Source organism: Tachyglossus aculeatus, chromosome 11 (assembly GCF_015852505.1).
Source record: "Tachyglossus aculeatus isolate mTacAcu1 chromosome 11, mTacAcu1.pri, whole genome shotgun sequence".
NCBI lineage: Eukaryota > Metazoa > Chordata > Mammalia > Monotremata > Tachyglossidae > Tachyglossus > Tachyglossus aculeatus.
Window position 1 is genome coordinate 34,173,464 of NC_052076.1, and position 15,835 is coordinate 34,189,298.

At 64.0% G+C, this 15,835-nt stretch overlaps 3 protein-coding genes across 3 annotated transcripts in view; 2 read left to right on the plus strand and 1 right to left on the minus strand.

Annotated features, from left to right (window-relative positions):
• CBL (Cbl proto-oncogene) overlaps positions 1-2,074 on the plus strand; it is an 88,780-nt gene extending 86,706 nt beyond the window's left edge. The window contains 2 exon segments of the mRNA XM_038754494.1: positions 135-317; positions 1,060-2,074. Of these exon segments, the coding sequence (XP_038610422.1) occupies positions 135-317; positions 1,060-1,340 (464 nt within the window). The 3' untranslated portion in view covers positions 1,341-2,074.
• Positions 2,075-2,226: 152 nt separating this feature from the next.
• On the plus strand, positions 2,227-4,505 carry LOC119934453. Its single transcript, XM_038753950.1, has 2 exons — positions 2,227-2,702; positions 2,738-4,505. The coding sequence occupies exons 1-2, from the start codon at positions 2,429-2,431 to the stop codon at positions 3,112-3,114; spliced, it is 651 nt and encodes a 216-aa protein (XP_038609878.1). The 5' UTR covers positions 2,227-2,428; the 3' UTR covers positions 3,115-4,505.
• Positions 4,506-4,720: 215 nt separating this feature from the next.
• Positions 4,721-14,907, minus strand: MCAM (melanoma cell adhesion molecule). The gene is made up of 17 exons (XM_038754596.1): positions 14,788-14,907; positions 10,556-10,680; positions 10,184-10,394; positions 10,004-10,074; positions 9,805-9,892; positions 9,291-9,470; positions 9,045-9,166; positions 8,787-8,946; positions 8,076-8,194; positions 7,829-7,970; positions 7,461-7,582; positions 7,002-7,140; positions 6,823-6,921; positions 6,714-6,731; positions 6,466-6,607; positions 6,052-6,169; positions 4,721-5,538 (listed from the first exon to the last, which is right to left on the minus strand). The coding sequence occupies exons 1-17, from the start codon at positions 14,867-14,869 to the stop codon at positions 5,509-5,511; spliced, it is 1,968 nt and encodes a 655-aa protein (XP_038610524.1). The 5' UTR covers positions 14,870-14,907; the 3' UTR covers positions 4,721-5,508.
• Positions 14,908-15,835: the final 928 nt, after the last annotated feature.

A 15,835-nucleotide genomic window follows, 5' to 3' on the forward strand; every position in this document is an offset into this window, starting at 1 on the left:
CACGCCCCTCAGACTGACCTCAGGGTCAGTAAGCCGTTCGGCCCGCGGCGGACGAGGGAAGGAGATTCAGGCCATCTCCGGGGGCTCGGTCCGTTCCTCCGTACAAGAGGAAGCTCACCATTCTGCCTCTACAGCGGAGGCCGACCTGCCGGCGGCTCGGGCCAGCAACGGCCCCGAGGAGTCCGAAAACGAGGACGACAGCTACGACTTCCCCAAGCCGCCCGTGCCGGTGATCCTGGCCCGCCGGACGCTGTCGGACATCTCCAACGCCAGTTCCTCCTTCGGCCGGATGTCTCTGGATGGGGAACCGACCCCTGGTGAGTGGGGCTCGCGGAGGCCGGGCCCTGGCAGGGCGGGAGCATCAGGGCCTCGCCGGGCATATGTTGTGTGCGTGGAGCGCTGGCACGGGGCCGGGGCGGGGGGGGCCAAGAGGGGAAACGCAGACCCCGTAGCTCCCGGACGAGGTTGGCCGGACCGAACCCCACAGCTGCTGGCTCTCGTCAGCCGAGGGCCCGAAGCCCCCAGAGTGGCAGCTCCTACCGCACTGGGCTGCTAATGAGATCCGTAGCTGTTCCAAGAGAACATAATGCCTCACTGGTGATTAAAGTGGATGGTGCAGACCACACGTTTCTGGCTCCTGGCTGAGTTCCCGGGGCCCGGGAGGGGCTCTGGCTGCCGAGAGCGCTCGGGGCGGTGACCGCCCGCCCGGCCGGCCCCAGCCCCCTCGCACCTGTTGAGCCCTGCGGGGAGGCGCCCGGAGCCGCCGTCGCTCGGGAAACCCGAGGTGGCTCCTGTGGGCAGCAGCTGTCGGAGAGGGAGGCGGGGGCTCTCCTGGTGCGGGCACCTGGGAAGGCTGCGGTCTTCCTAGCCGCGGGCCCGGTGTCTCCCAAGCATCTCCGGAGGGGGCTCGGCAGGCCGTAGGGAAAGTCCGGGCCGCAGTCGGGGCGCTTGCCCGTCAGGATCTGGGCCCCGGGCGAGAGCCCCCGCCCGCTGGCTCCGAAACCGGGAATTGGTCTGAACCCGCCGTGCCCGCTCCCCACTTTGTCCCCACCCTTCCAGGTTTCATCGACGGGTCCCAGGTTCCCGAGAGGCCCCCCAAGCCCTTTCCTCGGAGGATCAACTCGGAGCGGAAAGCGGGGGGCTGCCAGCAGGGTGGTGCCGCCGCCGCCGCGGCCCCATCTCCCCAGCTCTCCGGAGAGATCGAGAGCCTCATGAGCCAGGGCTACTCCTACCAGGACATCCAGAAGGCGTTGGTGATTGCCCACAACAACATCGAGATGGCCAAAAACATCCTCCGCGAGTTCGTCTCCATCTCCTCCCCGGCCCACGTGGCCACATAGCCCGCCGCCTCCGCGCCTGCGGCGACAGCGGACCAACCTGCCGGGCTCCCCCGCCGGCCCAGCGGGCCCCCGAGGAGGCCGGGGCGCCTTCGGAGACTTCCTCCCGGGGCCTCGTCCCGTCTCTCGGATGGCAGGTCTGTGGTTCAAGATTTCAAAGCTGTGGGACGAAAAAGGAGCAGCCAGTCCAGTGCGTGTCGTCTGGGGTTGGCAGTGGGCGTCCCGCTGGGGTGGGGTTCTCCCCCTCTGTCCCCACCCCATCCTGATGGCGGTGGGGAGGGCGGGGAGAGGGATGGGGGCGGGATTTTATTACACAGCGTGGGCCAACTGGGTCCTTAGGAGTGAGAGGCCGACGGGAAGGCACTTGTGCCGTGACTTCCGAAGGCTTTGCTTTCCCCAGGTGGTGTGTATGTTGTACGTGTGCGTATCGGTGTCCGTCCGTCCGTGGTCATAAGATTAGCCCGCTGTGTATGTTGATCCCAGGCATCCGAGGAAGAGATCCCATGATGACTTCCATCTCCTGGGGGTATTGCCCCATCTCCCCCGCCCCCGCCCTCCCAGCTCTCCCCTTTCGCCTGGATTGTTTGCGCTGAGTTCTGTGATTTTTACAGCCTCCCTCTCCCCGGCGTCCTCCTTCCCTTCCTTGGTGCTTCGTTCGCCCCGGGCAGGCCGGAACCGGTCTCACTAACCAGGGGGTTCAAAATGACGAGTTTTGTGTGCGGTTGTGTTGGCTTGTTTGTCGGGTGGGTGGGCGGGCGGGCGGGAGGGAGGGGGAAACCAGAATTATCGCTGTATCATTACAGACGTGTTCGACATTAGCAGCTAACACTGGTCACTCCGAAGCACTGTTTCTATAGGGACACGGAATGGGGGAGATATTTTAAGTCTCCTAATTGCACGATGGCGGTAACGAGGTAGAGGCCTTCGGATACATTCCACGCCCTCCCCGGCCCCGCGGGCTGGGGCTGCCGGTTGCCTCGGTGGCCGGAGTCCGGCCTGCCCGGGGTCACCGGGCCTGCGGATTTGTGGGAGGGGAGAAGCAGCGGTTCTGGGGACACGGGGCCGCTTCCCTCGCCCGGCGGGGTAAAAAAATGGACAGGACCAGACACCCCACCTGCCCCGCCCCGCCTCAGGCCTCGGTCTTCCTCCCCTTCATTCACACAACATCTGTTTTGGCCAATCTGGGCTGCTCCTGCAGGGCCCGAGCCCGAAGCCCATTTGCAGAAAGGAGTGGCAGGCGGGCCATGCTCCTCTCCTCCCCTGAGCTACTTCTGCTCCTTCTGTCCGTCCACGAGACGTGGGCAACCGGGCGCTGGGCCTTCGGGCCGGGGCCTCGAGCGGAGTGGGCAGCGGGGGAGGCCGAGAGGCGGCCCCCTGCCTCTGGAAGCCAGGCCCGCCCCGGGGAGGGGAAAGGCCCGCTTGTACCAGCCGGGCGGTTCGAGCCAGGAGGGAGCGTCCGAGGGGTGGGGGCCGGCTGCCGACCGGCAGCTGCGGGGAGGTCTCCCCTCCCCACATCTCCATGTGGGACTCGGGAAAAATGTGGCCGCCCCTCCCTGCGTTCGTGCAGGGCGAGGGCCGGAGGCCAGTCCTGGGTCTCCTACTGATTTGGCAGCTGCGCCGGGCGGCCCTTCATCAGCCGACCGGCCGCAAGTCGGAGCGGGAACGACCTCCCGGCCCCGGAGAGAGCCGAGCACCCACTTCCCGGATTTCACTCCCCGCCCAGGCCGTCCCGCCGGCCCCTTCCTCCAACCGTCCTGCCCCATACGGGCCTCGGTAGCACCCCGCTTGGACCCACGGTGGCCAAGGCGTGGACGGGCTGGCCCGGCCCCGTTCTGAATCCCACGGGGCGCCTCCGCGTCGGGATTGAAGGCCCACGACACCTGCCCTGGGGGCAAACCCCTCCCTCCCCCGTCCCCCCTACCACGGCCTCATCCCACTTAGGAGCCAGGCTAGGCCGGGACTGGCAGATGGGCCAAGGATTCTCCACCCTAAACCCTTTTGGCTGGAATTCCCGGGTCCTTGCGTTTTCAGGGGAAAGGCCGGGCTACTTGCTGCGAGCCGTTCCAGGAAGGGACGAGGAGGCCGGAGGGGCCGCCGAGGCCCGGGAGGCCTGCTGCCCACCCCCAGCCCAGGTGACTCACGTTTCTCCTGCGAGGGACCGTGCCCCAAAATGGATGTGTTTCTGCTCTGTTTTCATTTTCTCACGTGGGGAGGAAAAAAAACAAACAAAGAACCAAACGTTTTGTGCCTTTCTAAGGGAAGCCTGCATCCCTGGCTGCATTTCAGTACCTTAATGTGGAGTCCCAAGGGCCTCGCCCTCCCTGGCAGCCTCGGCATCCGTCCCGGGCCCCGGCTGGGTCCCGCGGCCTAACCGGGGATGGGGGGCGGTTGTCCGGGCCTCTCCCACCCCCGAAACTGGGGTGGCTTCTGGGGTCTTGGACCCCAGCCCCTCCCTGCCTCTCAGCATTAAACAGTTCGTGCCTCTGGGGGCTCCTCCACTCTCCGGGGAGGGGGCCGCGGAGGGGAATCCGCCCCCCCTTCATCCCAAGCCCGGCATCCCGTCCGGAAGCGGCTCCGTCCGACCGAGGAAGGGCAACGGTCCTTTTCTCCGTGGCGTTTTGCCCCCGTCGCGTCTCCCCCTCGTTTCACTCGTTCCCCACCCGAAACCAATGATGGGGGCAGGAGAGAAAAGCAGATTCTATTTTTTAATTCACACTCTTCATCCTTTGGCGATCCTTGGGGTGGGCCGGGGCCAGGGGAGGAGCCAGTAGCTTTTACCTCCCTGGGACGAGGAAGATCAATTTGTAGGATATCAGTGTTAAACACACAAGACAAGATTTTCATGGACTATTTTAAAAAGTATAAGTGTCATTAATATAAGAAAATTTATATTAGCAGTATTTAATCACTCTCACCTGTAAAGAATAAGAGAAACAGAAGGTAAATATTCTTACAGAGACTAGCGGAGCTTTAAGATTCATTTTGGGTTTTTTCGAGTCCTCGTTTTTTGCCAGTCCGTCGTCGACGCGTAGAGGTCGGTTATACTAATGTTATTTATTAATTTTCTTTTTCATTCCCATCCGCAGCCCACTAAAGAGCTTTTTTTTCACGCACCCGTGTCCGTCCCCAAAATTTATTTTTAAATAAAGTTCCTTTTGTTGTAGCAGACTCGCTGTCCGGGCTTCCTGAGGGCCAGACCAGCCGGCCTCCCCCAAGGAAGGGTGGGAAAGGGGCGAGGGGGCCGAGGGCCAAACGGGTCCCGGGGGCCGGGGAGGGGGGCGAGCCTCGTCTTCCCCACGTCGGGCAACCCGGGGCCTCCCGCTCCTCGCCGGGGGCCGGAGTCAGGCCGGAGACAGACGAGGCAGAGAGCAGGCCGTGGGACCATTCAGCTTTATTGTCACTTACATACACGCACACACTCACATATATATATATATATGTATATATATAAAAACAACCTGCAACAGAGAAACTGGTAAATTTACACTCAATCTGACAGAACTCGCTCTCTATAAACCGAGCCCCAGCGCCGTTCTTAACCGCTAGTACCGTTCGACCCCGTGCTAAAGTAGGGAAAGGGGTCAGTCCCGGCCTAGATCTCTCTGCCGGGGGCGGGAGAAGACAGATGTTGCCAACTTGTTCTTCCCAAGCGCTTAGTGCAGTGCTCTGCACACCGTAAGCGCCCAATAAATACGACTGCAAAGAAAGAGGCAAGAGAGCTGAAATGGTCACCCACGCCTTGGCCGCCGCAGGACTCTTGGCCCCGGAGAGAGGCCCGCGGCCGCGGGAGCTGCACAGTGTTTGTCGGGCGAGGCTGTGGGTTGGGGGCTCACAGTGTTTGGGGGGGCGGAACCAGCTTTACTCCACTGAGCCCAGAGGAGGGTGATGGGGCGGAGCAAGGGGGGGCCCGAGGGCCCCCCGAGGTCTCTCCGGAGCAGACCGTGGGGCGGGACGGGGGGCTCTCCCCCGGGTCCGGGACCCCCACCGCCCGGGAGGGAGGGAACGGGCCCGGGCTCCGCTCTCCGGGGGCCGGACCGGGTTGGGTCTATCCCGCCGACCATCTGCAGGGCTCTGGCCTCCGGCCCAGGCGCTGGGGAGGAAGAGGAGCAGGAGGAGCAGGAGCAGCTGTTCAGGAGGGGCGGGGGGGGGAGCGCGGCCTGGACCCGGGACGCTAGTGCTTCACATCGATGTACTTCTCTCCCTGGAAGAGGAGGAGAGTGAGGGCAAGGCCAGGAACGGTGCCCGGGGACGGAGGGAGGGGGCGAGGGCTCCGTGGAAGATGCTGCACAAGCCAGGAAAGGGAGGGTCGACCCCCACCCCACCAAGGGGAAGCAGCTGGGGCGGGGGGGAGGTCCGGGGTCATCCTCGGGTCCTAAGCCACAGCCATGCCGAGGGGAGCGGTGCTCTCTGACCTCTGACCTCCCCGCTGGCTTCCCCTCTCCCCGCCAACCCCTTCCTGCTCCTGCCCCTCTCCCCCAGGACCGGCTCCGACCGGGCAAATGGACACGTGGGACCTTGGCCTGCTAAAGCAAGGCCAGGAGAGTCCTGAGGCTTAGGAGCCTGGGGCCCTCGCCCTGGCCTTTCTAAGGCCCAGCCTTGCCAGAGGGCAAAGGTCAGGGAAGGAGAGGCAGGGCAGGCCCGGCTCCTCAGCCCCGGGAGTTGGGAAAGGGCCCAGCCATCCGGCGGGCACTGCCTAGGGGAGCCCACTTCCTACCTCGTCTCCTGGAGCCCGCTTGCTGCCGTTGGTGCCCTGGAGCAGGCTCATCTCCTCGGGGAGCTTATCTGACTTAACTTCAACTACAATCTCGTCCTTACGCACTGCAGGCAGCGTGCTGGGAGGAGGGAGGGAGGGAGGGATGGATGGATGGGGAGAGGTCGGCGAGGAGGGCCCGGGGCTGGGCTGGGAGGGGAAAGGGGGTCTCGGGGGACTCGTTCGGGAGAGGTCGGAAGAAAGGGAGCCAGGGCGAAGTGGGTCTGTGCTCTGCCGGCGTGATAGGGGTTGGTGAGCCGGGGGGGGGGCGGGTGGCACAGCCGGGATGGGGCCGGGGGCGGACACGAGACGGGACGGGCGGGCAGAGGCCCGTCGGGAGCCGCCCGGGAAGCGGGAGGTGGCGGCCGGCCGGCTTACATGTCCTGTTTGCCCGAGCGGCCGCAGGGCAGCTTGCCCTTCTTGTGGAGGAAGTAGAGGACGGCTCCGAGCACGGCCAGGACCAGGATGCAGACGATGATGGCCACGATCACCACCCCCTTGCTCTCCTGGCGCTTATGCTCTGCTCTCCAGAGACACCCCCCGCCCCCCCGGCCCCGGTCAGGGTCTGGGCCTCCCCACCGGGGCCGCCCCGGGCCCGGCCGCCCCCTTCCCGGGGCGACGCTTACCTTTCTGCACGGCATCCCCTGCCGTGGGCGCGGGGAGGAAGGAGAGCGACAGGTGAGACGGGGCAGCGGGTGCCCACGGGGGCCCTCCCCGGGCTCCCCCGGCCCTTACCTGTGGAGGTGCCGTTGGGGCCGGCCCGGTTGGTGGGGTCGGCCCTGGGGGTGGAGTTTGGCATGGTGGTGATGCCCGGAGTCAGGGTGGTGAAGCTGACTGGGAGAAGCAGGTGGAGGGAAAGGTTAAAGGAACCGAAGGCCCGGGGCCCGGTCCGCGGGAGGGGGACCGCTACTCACTCAGCTCCAGGAGGATGGTGGTTTTGTTGCTGCCCAGTCTGTTGGTCGCTTGGCACACAACGCCCGTCTCCAGGAGCTCGGGGGTCACCAGCACGCTTAGGGTACTCAGCACGTGGTGGTTGGCGGTTTGGTGGAGGACCTGCCCAGGAGAGGACGGCCGGTTCGGGGCAGGGAATCCAGGGCTGGGGGCGGGTGAGGGGAGGGGGAGGAATTCCTAATAATAATAGTGATGCCATTTATTAAGCGCTTACTATGTGCTTAATAAATACAAGGATACAAGGTGATCGGGTTGTCCCACGGGGGGCTCACAGTCTTCATCCCCATTTTCCAGACGAGGGAACTGAGGCCCGGAGAAGTGAAGTGACTTGCCCAGAGTCACACAGCCGACAACTGGCGGAGCCGGGATTGGAACCCGTGACCTCTGACTCCAAAGCCTGTGCCCTTTCCACTCCTACTCACCGTGCCATTGGTGCTCCAGCTGAGCTTGGGCTGGGGGTGTCCCGAGGCCTCGCACGTCAGGTTCACCAGCTCGTTTTCCCGCACGGGTACCCGCCCGGGCTTCGCCGTCACCCGCGGGGACCCTGGGAGGGGAGGTGGGGGGGAGAAAAGGAGGTCGCTGCCGCCGTGGGACCCCCACACCCTGGGCCCCTTCCCCATGGCCAGCACCGGCCCCATAGCTCGTATTAAAACCAAAATCGAGTGCCTTGCCCCGGCGGGTAGCTTGGGGTTGAACCCGGTTCCTCCCTCACCCAGGGAGAGGGAGAGGGGCGGTCAGTGGCCGGACCCCCCCCCCCAGGGCACCCCACCCCTCGCGCCCCGGCTCTCACTGTGGACGGAGACGTTGAAGGGCTTGCTGCGGGCCAGGCCGGCCACACCGGGCACGGATGCCACGCAACGGTAGCCCCCGGCCGTGTCGCGGCTCAGGTCGCTCAGGTGCAGGACGGGGCCCGTCGCCAGGATCTTGGAGCCCTGGCGGGACGGGGGTGGCCGAGTCACACGGGGCAGAGGGCCGGATCCCACCCCCTCCGGGACCCCCGGGTCCACCTGTCCCAACCCCTTCCTTCCCCCTCTCACCTTTTCCCGCTGCCACTGGAAGTCCAGTGGCAGGTTGCTGTCCGCAGAACAGTTCACGGTCAGGCTACCACCCTCGTGGCCCACGGCCACCTTGGGATGGACTCGGACGTTGGATACGTCTGTGAGGAGAGCGGGGGGCAACAGGTGGGTGGGGGCTGCCTTTCCTGAGGACGGGGGTAGGGTTGAGGGGAGCGACCCTGCCCTTCTCGGGGAACGGTAAAGACACTAATGTCATTTCCCCTCAATCACCCTCAGGGTTGGGGGTGTGCCTGGAAGGCCGGGGTCATAGGATGGCGAGGGCGGGAGTCATTTCCAGGAGCCGCGGTCCACGGGATGGCTCCTGATGCCGGGTGGTAGGCCGAAAGAGCTGAAGGCCAGGGCTCGTGGGAAGCACTCGAGATTCTCCGGCCGGCAGAGAGCCACCCACGGCCGGCTGGGAAGGGAGCGGGATGAGCACGGCCATCCCGGTGGAGAATCCCACTGCTCTGAAGCGACGGGTCCCCGCCGGATGATGAGAGGATGAAGACCCGCCTGGGACAACCTGCCTGCTGACCTGGGGTGCTGAGGACCACCGCTGGTCAGAGTGTCCTGCTGGGCATCATCCCCGCCTACCGCCCCCAGTAAGCATGTTGGACGCGCCCCCCTTCTCCAGCGTTGACCCCTCCGCGTGCCGCTGCGCCAACGCCCTCCCCCACGCCCAAGCCCCCTTACAGTTCACCAGTAGCTGCTGCTCGTCGCCAGTCAGATCGGTCAACGCGTCGAGGTCCAGGCCCCGGCACTGATAGTGACCGCTGTCCAACCTGGAGGCCGCCTTCAGTGTCAGGGGCCCGCCCCGGGTATCCTTCAGTTCCTGCCACTGCCCCGTGGCATCCTTGGTGGAAGGATTCAGGGTCAAAACGGGCCCCCCGTGCCACGGGAGCGCGCCGCCATCCCTCCCTCCCTCACGGGCCGGCGCCCACCCTCGCCCACCTTCTTCCAGTAGGTGAATTCCGGCGGCGGGTTCCCGTCGGCTTGGCACTGCAGCACCACGGTGTCCCCCTCTTTGAGCGGCGCAGCGGGCGACACCTCCAGCCACACTTTCTCGGACGGATCTGGCCGGGCAGAGGGGAGCCGGGGGCCAGCCCGGGTGCCCGGTCGCGGCCAGGTCGGCTTGGCCTGGCCCGGCGGGGGCGGGGGGCCCTGCCCCTTCCCCCACCCCCGTCCCCGGGGACTCACAGAAGATGGGGATGGTGATGTCCTTGGACTCCAGCATGTGCTCTCCCCCTGGTAGCCGGTAGCTCAGCTCGCAGTAGAAACGGGCATTTTCGTCCCCCTTCTCCAGCTGGGCCCAGAGGCTGCTGCTCACGGTGTACAACCCGTTGGACTCTTTGATCCGGGTCGAGAGGATGTTCACCTCTAGGGAGGGCAGGGCAGGGGGTGGCGTCGTTCGGCCTTCCACCCTGGGCCCCCTCCCCGGTGCCCCTCAAGCCTGGGTCGCAGGCCCTGAGGGGGTGGGGGGGTCTGGTCCACCCACTGGTTGCCCACTGAGCGGGGGCAGTGGGCATGGAGGAAAGCAGGACTCTAGAGGTGCTGGACGGTCCGTCCCGAAACATGAAAAAGGGCGTCCCGAGGGCTGCCCGCGGGGCTGCCGTGTGCCCTGTGGGGCTGACCCAAGGTGGCGGAGAGTGGCATCTAGGACGGGGAGTGGCTACAGGCCGGGGGCAGCAGGGGGTAACGCGTGGGTACCCACTATCTTTCTCCTGCTTCAGGGATGTCCGATTCTTGTACCAGGTAACATTGGGCGCGGGGTACCCGTTTTTACCCACGCAGTTGGCGATCTGAAGAGGCGAAGAAACCATCAGTCTCCCTGGCTTCCGGTGCTCCCCCCCCTGCCCAGCTCTTGCCAGCCCCCTGGCCCTCCTGCCGGCCTGGGCCCAGGTAGCCCTCACCTCTTCCAGGTTCTTGTTGGTGACGGAGATGCCTGTGGTGGTGACCTGGATTGTCGGCTCCTCGGGGGCTTCTGCAAAGCGAGGGATGGGCAGAGCGGGCGTGAGGGGAAAGGGGTCGAGGGGTCCGCGGGACCCGAACGGAAGAAGCCACGGGGGCCGCGGTGGGGCCGCCGGACTCACTGTAGACCCGTAGCTGGGTCCGGTTCTCCTGCGTCCGGGAGTCGGTGGCTCCGACCTGGCAGACGAAGTCCCCCTCGTCGCGGGGAGTGACCTGCGCCAGGTCCAGCTGGGTCTCGCCCACCAGCGAGAGCCGGTCCTGGAACTCGCCCAGGTTGGCCTGGCCCTTGCCCTTGTACACGTAGAAGATGGGATTCCGCTGGTCCTTGGTGAGCTGGAGGCGGGAGAGGAGGGCCGAGACGGGATGGAAATCCCACGGGGGAGGGGGGAAGGGGCACCGAATGACCCGGGCGGCGCCCGGGGGGCTGGCAGGCAGGGCGGTACCGGCTACCCCCCACCTCCCCGCGGCCCAGGGCAGAGGGAGCGCCCACTCACGTAGAACCATTTGATGTAGCTGTAGTTGCCTTCCGGCAGGAAGAAATCGCAGCGGAGGTGTGCCGTCTCGCCCACCTGGACCTCCAGCAGGTCTGGCATCAGCACCTCCACCTCGCCCGGATCGGCTGGACCACGGAGGGGGCGAAGAGGAGAACTCACTTCAGGGTCTCCACTGGGGCAGCTGTCTCCAGTTCCCCCGTTCCAGCTGTTTCCTCGAGGCCCTCCGCTCCAGAACAGCTGCAGCCCCTCCTCAAGGCCTGCCCTCCGCTACCCACCTCCTCCCGGGACCGTGCCAGGCCGGGGGGTTTGGGGGGGGATGGTGGGGGGGGTGCAGAATCGCGGGCGGAGACCCCCCGGTCACCTGTCCGGAAAGGAGAGGGGCAGGCTGCGGAGCTGGGGGGCCCGAGGGGCTGAGGGGGGCAGCCCGGGCCCGGGGCCAAGAGGAAACCCACCTCCCCTTCCAACCCGGTGACCTCAGGCAGCGGGAATGCACAGGAGCCACAGAGCGCCCATTGTGCGGCTCCCTTTCCCTCTACGTCACCCGCTTCTCCCTCCGTGCCCTCTGACCCCTGGGGAGGCCTGGGCAGGGGGGAGAGGAGTGGGCGGCTCCTCTGCCCCCCAAACACCCAGGGAGAGCTGCCCACCGCCCCTAGCTCCCGGCCCCAAGTCGGGGGAGCCACTCGGCCGCCCCCAAACCCCCAGTGCCCGGGTGGGCCCTATGCCCCGGGAGACTGTGAGCCCGCTGTTGGGTAGGGACCGTCTCTATATGTTGCCAACTTGGACTTCCCAAGCGCTTAGTCCAGTGCTCCGCACACAGTAAGCGCTCAATAAATACGATTGATTGATTGAGTGACATCAGCGGTGCCAGTCCTGGCTGCTGACGTCCCCCCGGCTTCATTCATTCATCCAATCAATCGTATTTCGAGTGCTTACTGTGTGCAGAGCACTGGACTAAGCGTTGCCGACTTGTACTCCCCAAGCGCTTAGTACAGTGCTCTGCACACAGTAAGCGCTCAATAAATTTGATTGACTCATTGAGTGACCTCAGCGGTGCCAGTCCTGGCTGTGCCCCGGGGTGGTGACGTCCCCCCGGCTTCATTCATTCATTCAATCAATCGTATTTAGAGTGTTTACTGTGTGCAGAGCACTGGACTAAGCGTTGCCGACTTGTACTCCCCAAGCTCTTAGTACAGTGCTCTGCACACAGTAAGCACTCAATAAATTTGATTGACTCATTGAGTGACCTCAGCGGTGCCAGTCCTGGCTGTGCCCCGGGGTGGTGACGTCCCCCCGGATTCATTCATTCATTCAATCAATCATATTTAGAGTGCCTACTGTGTGCAGAGCACTGGACTAAGCGTTGCCGACTTGTACTCCCCAAGCGCTTAGTACAGTGCTCCGCACACAGTAAGCGCTCAATAAATACGATTGATTGATTGAGTGACATCAGCGGTGCCAGTCCTGGCTGCGCCCCAGGGTGGTGACGTCCCCCCGGCTTCATTCATTCATTCAATCAATTGTATTTAGAGTGTTTACTGTGTGCAGAGCACTGGACTAAGCGTTGCCGACTTGTACTCCCCAAGCTCTTAGTACAGTGCTCTGCACACAGTAAGCACTCAATAAATTTGATTGACTCATTGAGTGACCTCAGCGGTGCCAGTCCTGGCTGTGCCCCGGGGTGGTGACGTCCCCCCGGATTCATTCATTCATTCAATCAATCATATTTAGAGTGCCTACTGTGTGCAGAGCACTGGACTAAGCGTTGCCGACTTGTACTCCCCAAGCGCTTAGTACAGTGCTCCGCACACAGTAAGCGCTCAATAAATACGATTGATTGATTGAGTGACATCAGCGGTGCCAGTCCTGGCTGCGCCCCAGGGTGGTGACGTCCCCCCGGATTCATTCATTCATTCAATCAATCGTATTTAGAGTGCTTACTGTGTGCAGAGCACTGGACTAAGCGTTGCCGACTTGTACTCCCCAAGCGCTTAGTACAGTGCTCTGTACACAGTAAGCACTCAATAAATTTGATTGACTGATTGAGTGACCTCAGCGGTGCCAGTCCTGGCTGTGCCCCGGGGTGGTGACGTCCCCCCGGCTTCATTCATTCATTCATTCATACAAGTTGCCGACTTGTACTTCCCAAGCGCTTAGTCCAGTGCTCTGTACACAGTAAGCGCTCAATAAATACGACTGATTGATTGATTCACTAAGTGCTTGGGAAGTCCAAGTTGGCAACATCTAGAGACAGTCCCTACCCAACAGCAGGCTCACAGTCTGGAAGGGGGAGACAGACAGCAAAACAGAACATAGAAACCAAATCAAATCGATAGAATAAAAACGTGCAAGTAAAATAGAGTAATAAATAAATAAATATGTACGATGTTTACAATCCAATATGTACTGCCCGGCCTGTGTCCGCACCGACTCTCCCACAGGTGCCAAGGGGGAGCGGGGGATTGCCCTCCACATCGACCCTCCGGGCATCTAGACTGTGAGCCTGCTGTTGGGTAGGGACCGTCTCTATATGGTGCCAACTTGGACTTCCTAAGCGCTTAGTCCAGTGCTCTGCACACGGTAAGCGCTCAATAAATACGACTGACTGAATGAATGAATGCGGCGGGCTGGCGGGAGAGGGCGGGAATCCGGGCACCGGTGCCAACGCAAACAGCCGCCGCTCCGCTCCGGGGACCCCGGAGGGCCCGGCTGGAGGGGTTGGGGGGGGAGGGGGGGAGGTCCCAAGCGCTTAGTACAGTGCTCCGCACACAGTAAGCGCTCAATACATTCGATTGATTGATTGATTGGGAGGGGCTGCCAGCCGCTGCCCGTCCAGGATCCCCCGGCCGGGAAGCTGGAGCCCCCCCAGCCCCAGCTCACTAGCTCACCTCCATTCTGGCCCGATGCCCCGGCATGAGGAAGCCGGAATCCCCCCCGGACGGGGGCTGGAGACCCCCTACAGCCCCCTGCCCCCCCCCCCCCATCTCTCCATTGGGTCCTTCTCCCCCCGGACAGCGGGCTGGCTGGAGACCCCCTACAGCCCCTTGCCCACCCCCCCACCCCCCCATCCCTCCATTAGGTCCTTCTCCCCCCGGACAGGGGACTGGAGACCCCCTACCACCCCCCTACTCACCCCCCCCCACCCCATCATTTCTCCATCAGGTCCTTCTCCCCGCGGACAGCGGGCTGGAGACCCCCTACAACCCCCGGCCCCCCCCCCCCAACCCCATCATTTCTCCATCAGGTCCGTCTCCCCCGGGACAGGGGGCTGGAGACCCCCTACCGACCCCCTGCCCACCCCCACCCTATCTCTCCATCAGGTCCTTCTCCCCCCCCCTGCCCCCCCAACCCCCCCACCCCCCATCATCTCTCCATCGGGTCCTTCTCCCCCCGGACAGGGGGCTGGAGACCCCCTACAACCCCCAGCCCAGCCCACCCGCCCCCTCCCCCCTCCCACCCCCTATCATCTTTCCCCGTCAGGTCCTTCTCCCCCCGGACAGCGGGCTGGAGACCCCCTACCAACCCCCTGCCCCCCCACCCCCACCCTATCTCTCCATCGGGTCCTTCTCGCCCCGGACAGGGGGCTGGAGACCCCCTACAAACCTCCTGCCCCCCCATCATCTCTCCATCGGGTCCTTCTGCCCCCGGACAGGGGGCTGGAAACCCCCTACCAACCCCCTGCCCACCCCCCCCACCCCATCATCTCTCCATCAGGTCCTTCTCCCCCCGGACAGGGGGCTGGAGACCCCCTACAAACCCCCTGCCCCCCCACCCCCACCCCATCATCTCTCTATCGGGTCCTTCTCCCCCGGGACAGGGGGCTGGAGACCCCCTACAAACCCCCTAAACCCTCCCACCCCATCATCTCTCCATCAGGTCCTTCTCCCCCCGGGACAGGGGGCTGGAGACCCCCTACCCACCCCCTGCCCCCCCACCCCCACCCCATCATCTCTCCATCGGGTCCTTCTCCCCCGGGACAGGGGGCTGGAGACCCCCTCCATCCCTCCCCTTTAGGTCCTTCTCCCTTCCCCTGCACCCCTTCAAGTGTCAGCCCCCCATGTGGGGCGGGGGTCCCCTCTTCCTCCTCCTCCTCCTGCCAAGGGCTTGGCCCCAGGAGCCCGGGTGGGAAAGGGCGCGCCCCCCACCCACTCCCCAGAGCCCCCTGGCCCGGGCACCCTCGGGCTGGGGGAGACCCCCCCACCCCCAGGTTGAGGCCCAGGCCTCTGCCAACTGACCGGCCACTCTTGGGGAGCAGAAGGCGACGAGCAGGAGGATGGCACAGGGCAGGCGAGGGCAGGCCAGGCCGCTCAGCTCCATGTTGTCCGGCCGGAGGGCGACGGCCGACTGAGGGAGGTCGAGGCTGCTCGGGGGGCTGACGTCAGGGCCGGGAGGACGGACACAGGGAAGGAGGGAAGGAGGGAAGGAGGCAGGGAAGGAGGGAGGGAGGCAGGGAAGCAGGCAGGGGGCACCGCCTGGCACCTTCTCCTCCCTCCCGCCCAGGGAATCCTCCCTCCTGATCGCCCAGTTACCGTGGCTCAGTAGCAGTAATAATAATCATCATCAATCAATCGTATTTATTGAGCGCTTACTGTGTGCAGAGCGCTGGACTGAGCGCTTGGGAAGCACAAGTTGGCAACATGTGTCGGTATCTGTTAAGCGCTGACTATGTGCCAAGCACCGTTCTAAGCGCCGGGGTGGATACAGGGTCATCAGGTTGGCCCACGTGGGGCTCACAGTCTCCATCCCCACTTTCCAGATGAGGGAACTGAGGCCCAGAGACGCGAAGTGACACGCCCAGAGTCGCACGGCTGACAAGTGGTGGAGCCGGGATTTGAACCCACGACCTCTGACTCCAAAGCCCGGGCTCTTTCCACTGAGCCACGCTGATTCCCCAAGCTGCTTACCGGGCTTGGGACTCGGCGCGTAGTAAGCGCTTAACAAATGCCATCGTCATTATTATCAACCCCCATTTTCCAGATGAAGGCACTGAGGCCCAGAGATGTGAAGTGACTTGCCCAAAGTCGCACGGCTGACAAGTGGCGGAGCCGGGATTCGAACCCACGGCCTCCGACTCCAAAGCCCGGGCTCTTTCCACTGAGCCACGCTGCTTCCCCAAGCTGCTTCCCAGGCTTGGGACTCTGCGCGTAGTAAGCGCTTAACAAATGCCATCATCATTATTATCAACCCCCATTTTCCAGATGAGGGCACTGAGGCCCAGAGACGCGAAGTGACTTGCCCAAAGTCGCACGGCTGACAAGTGGCAGAGCCGGGATTAGAACCCAC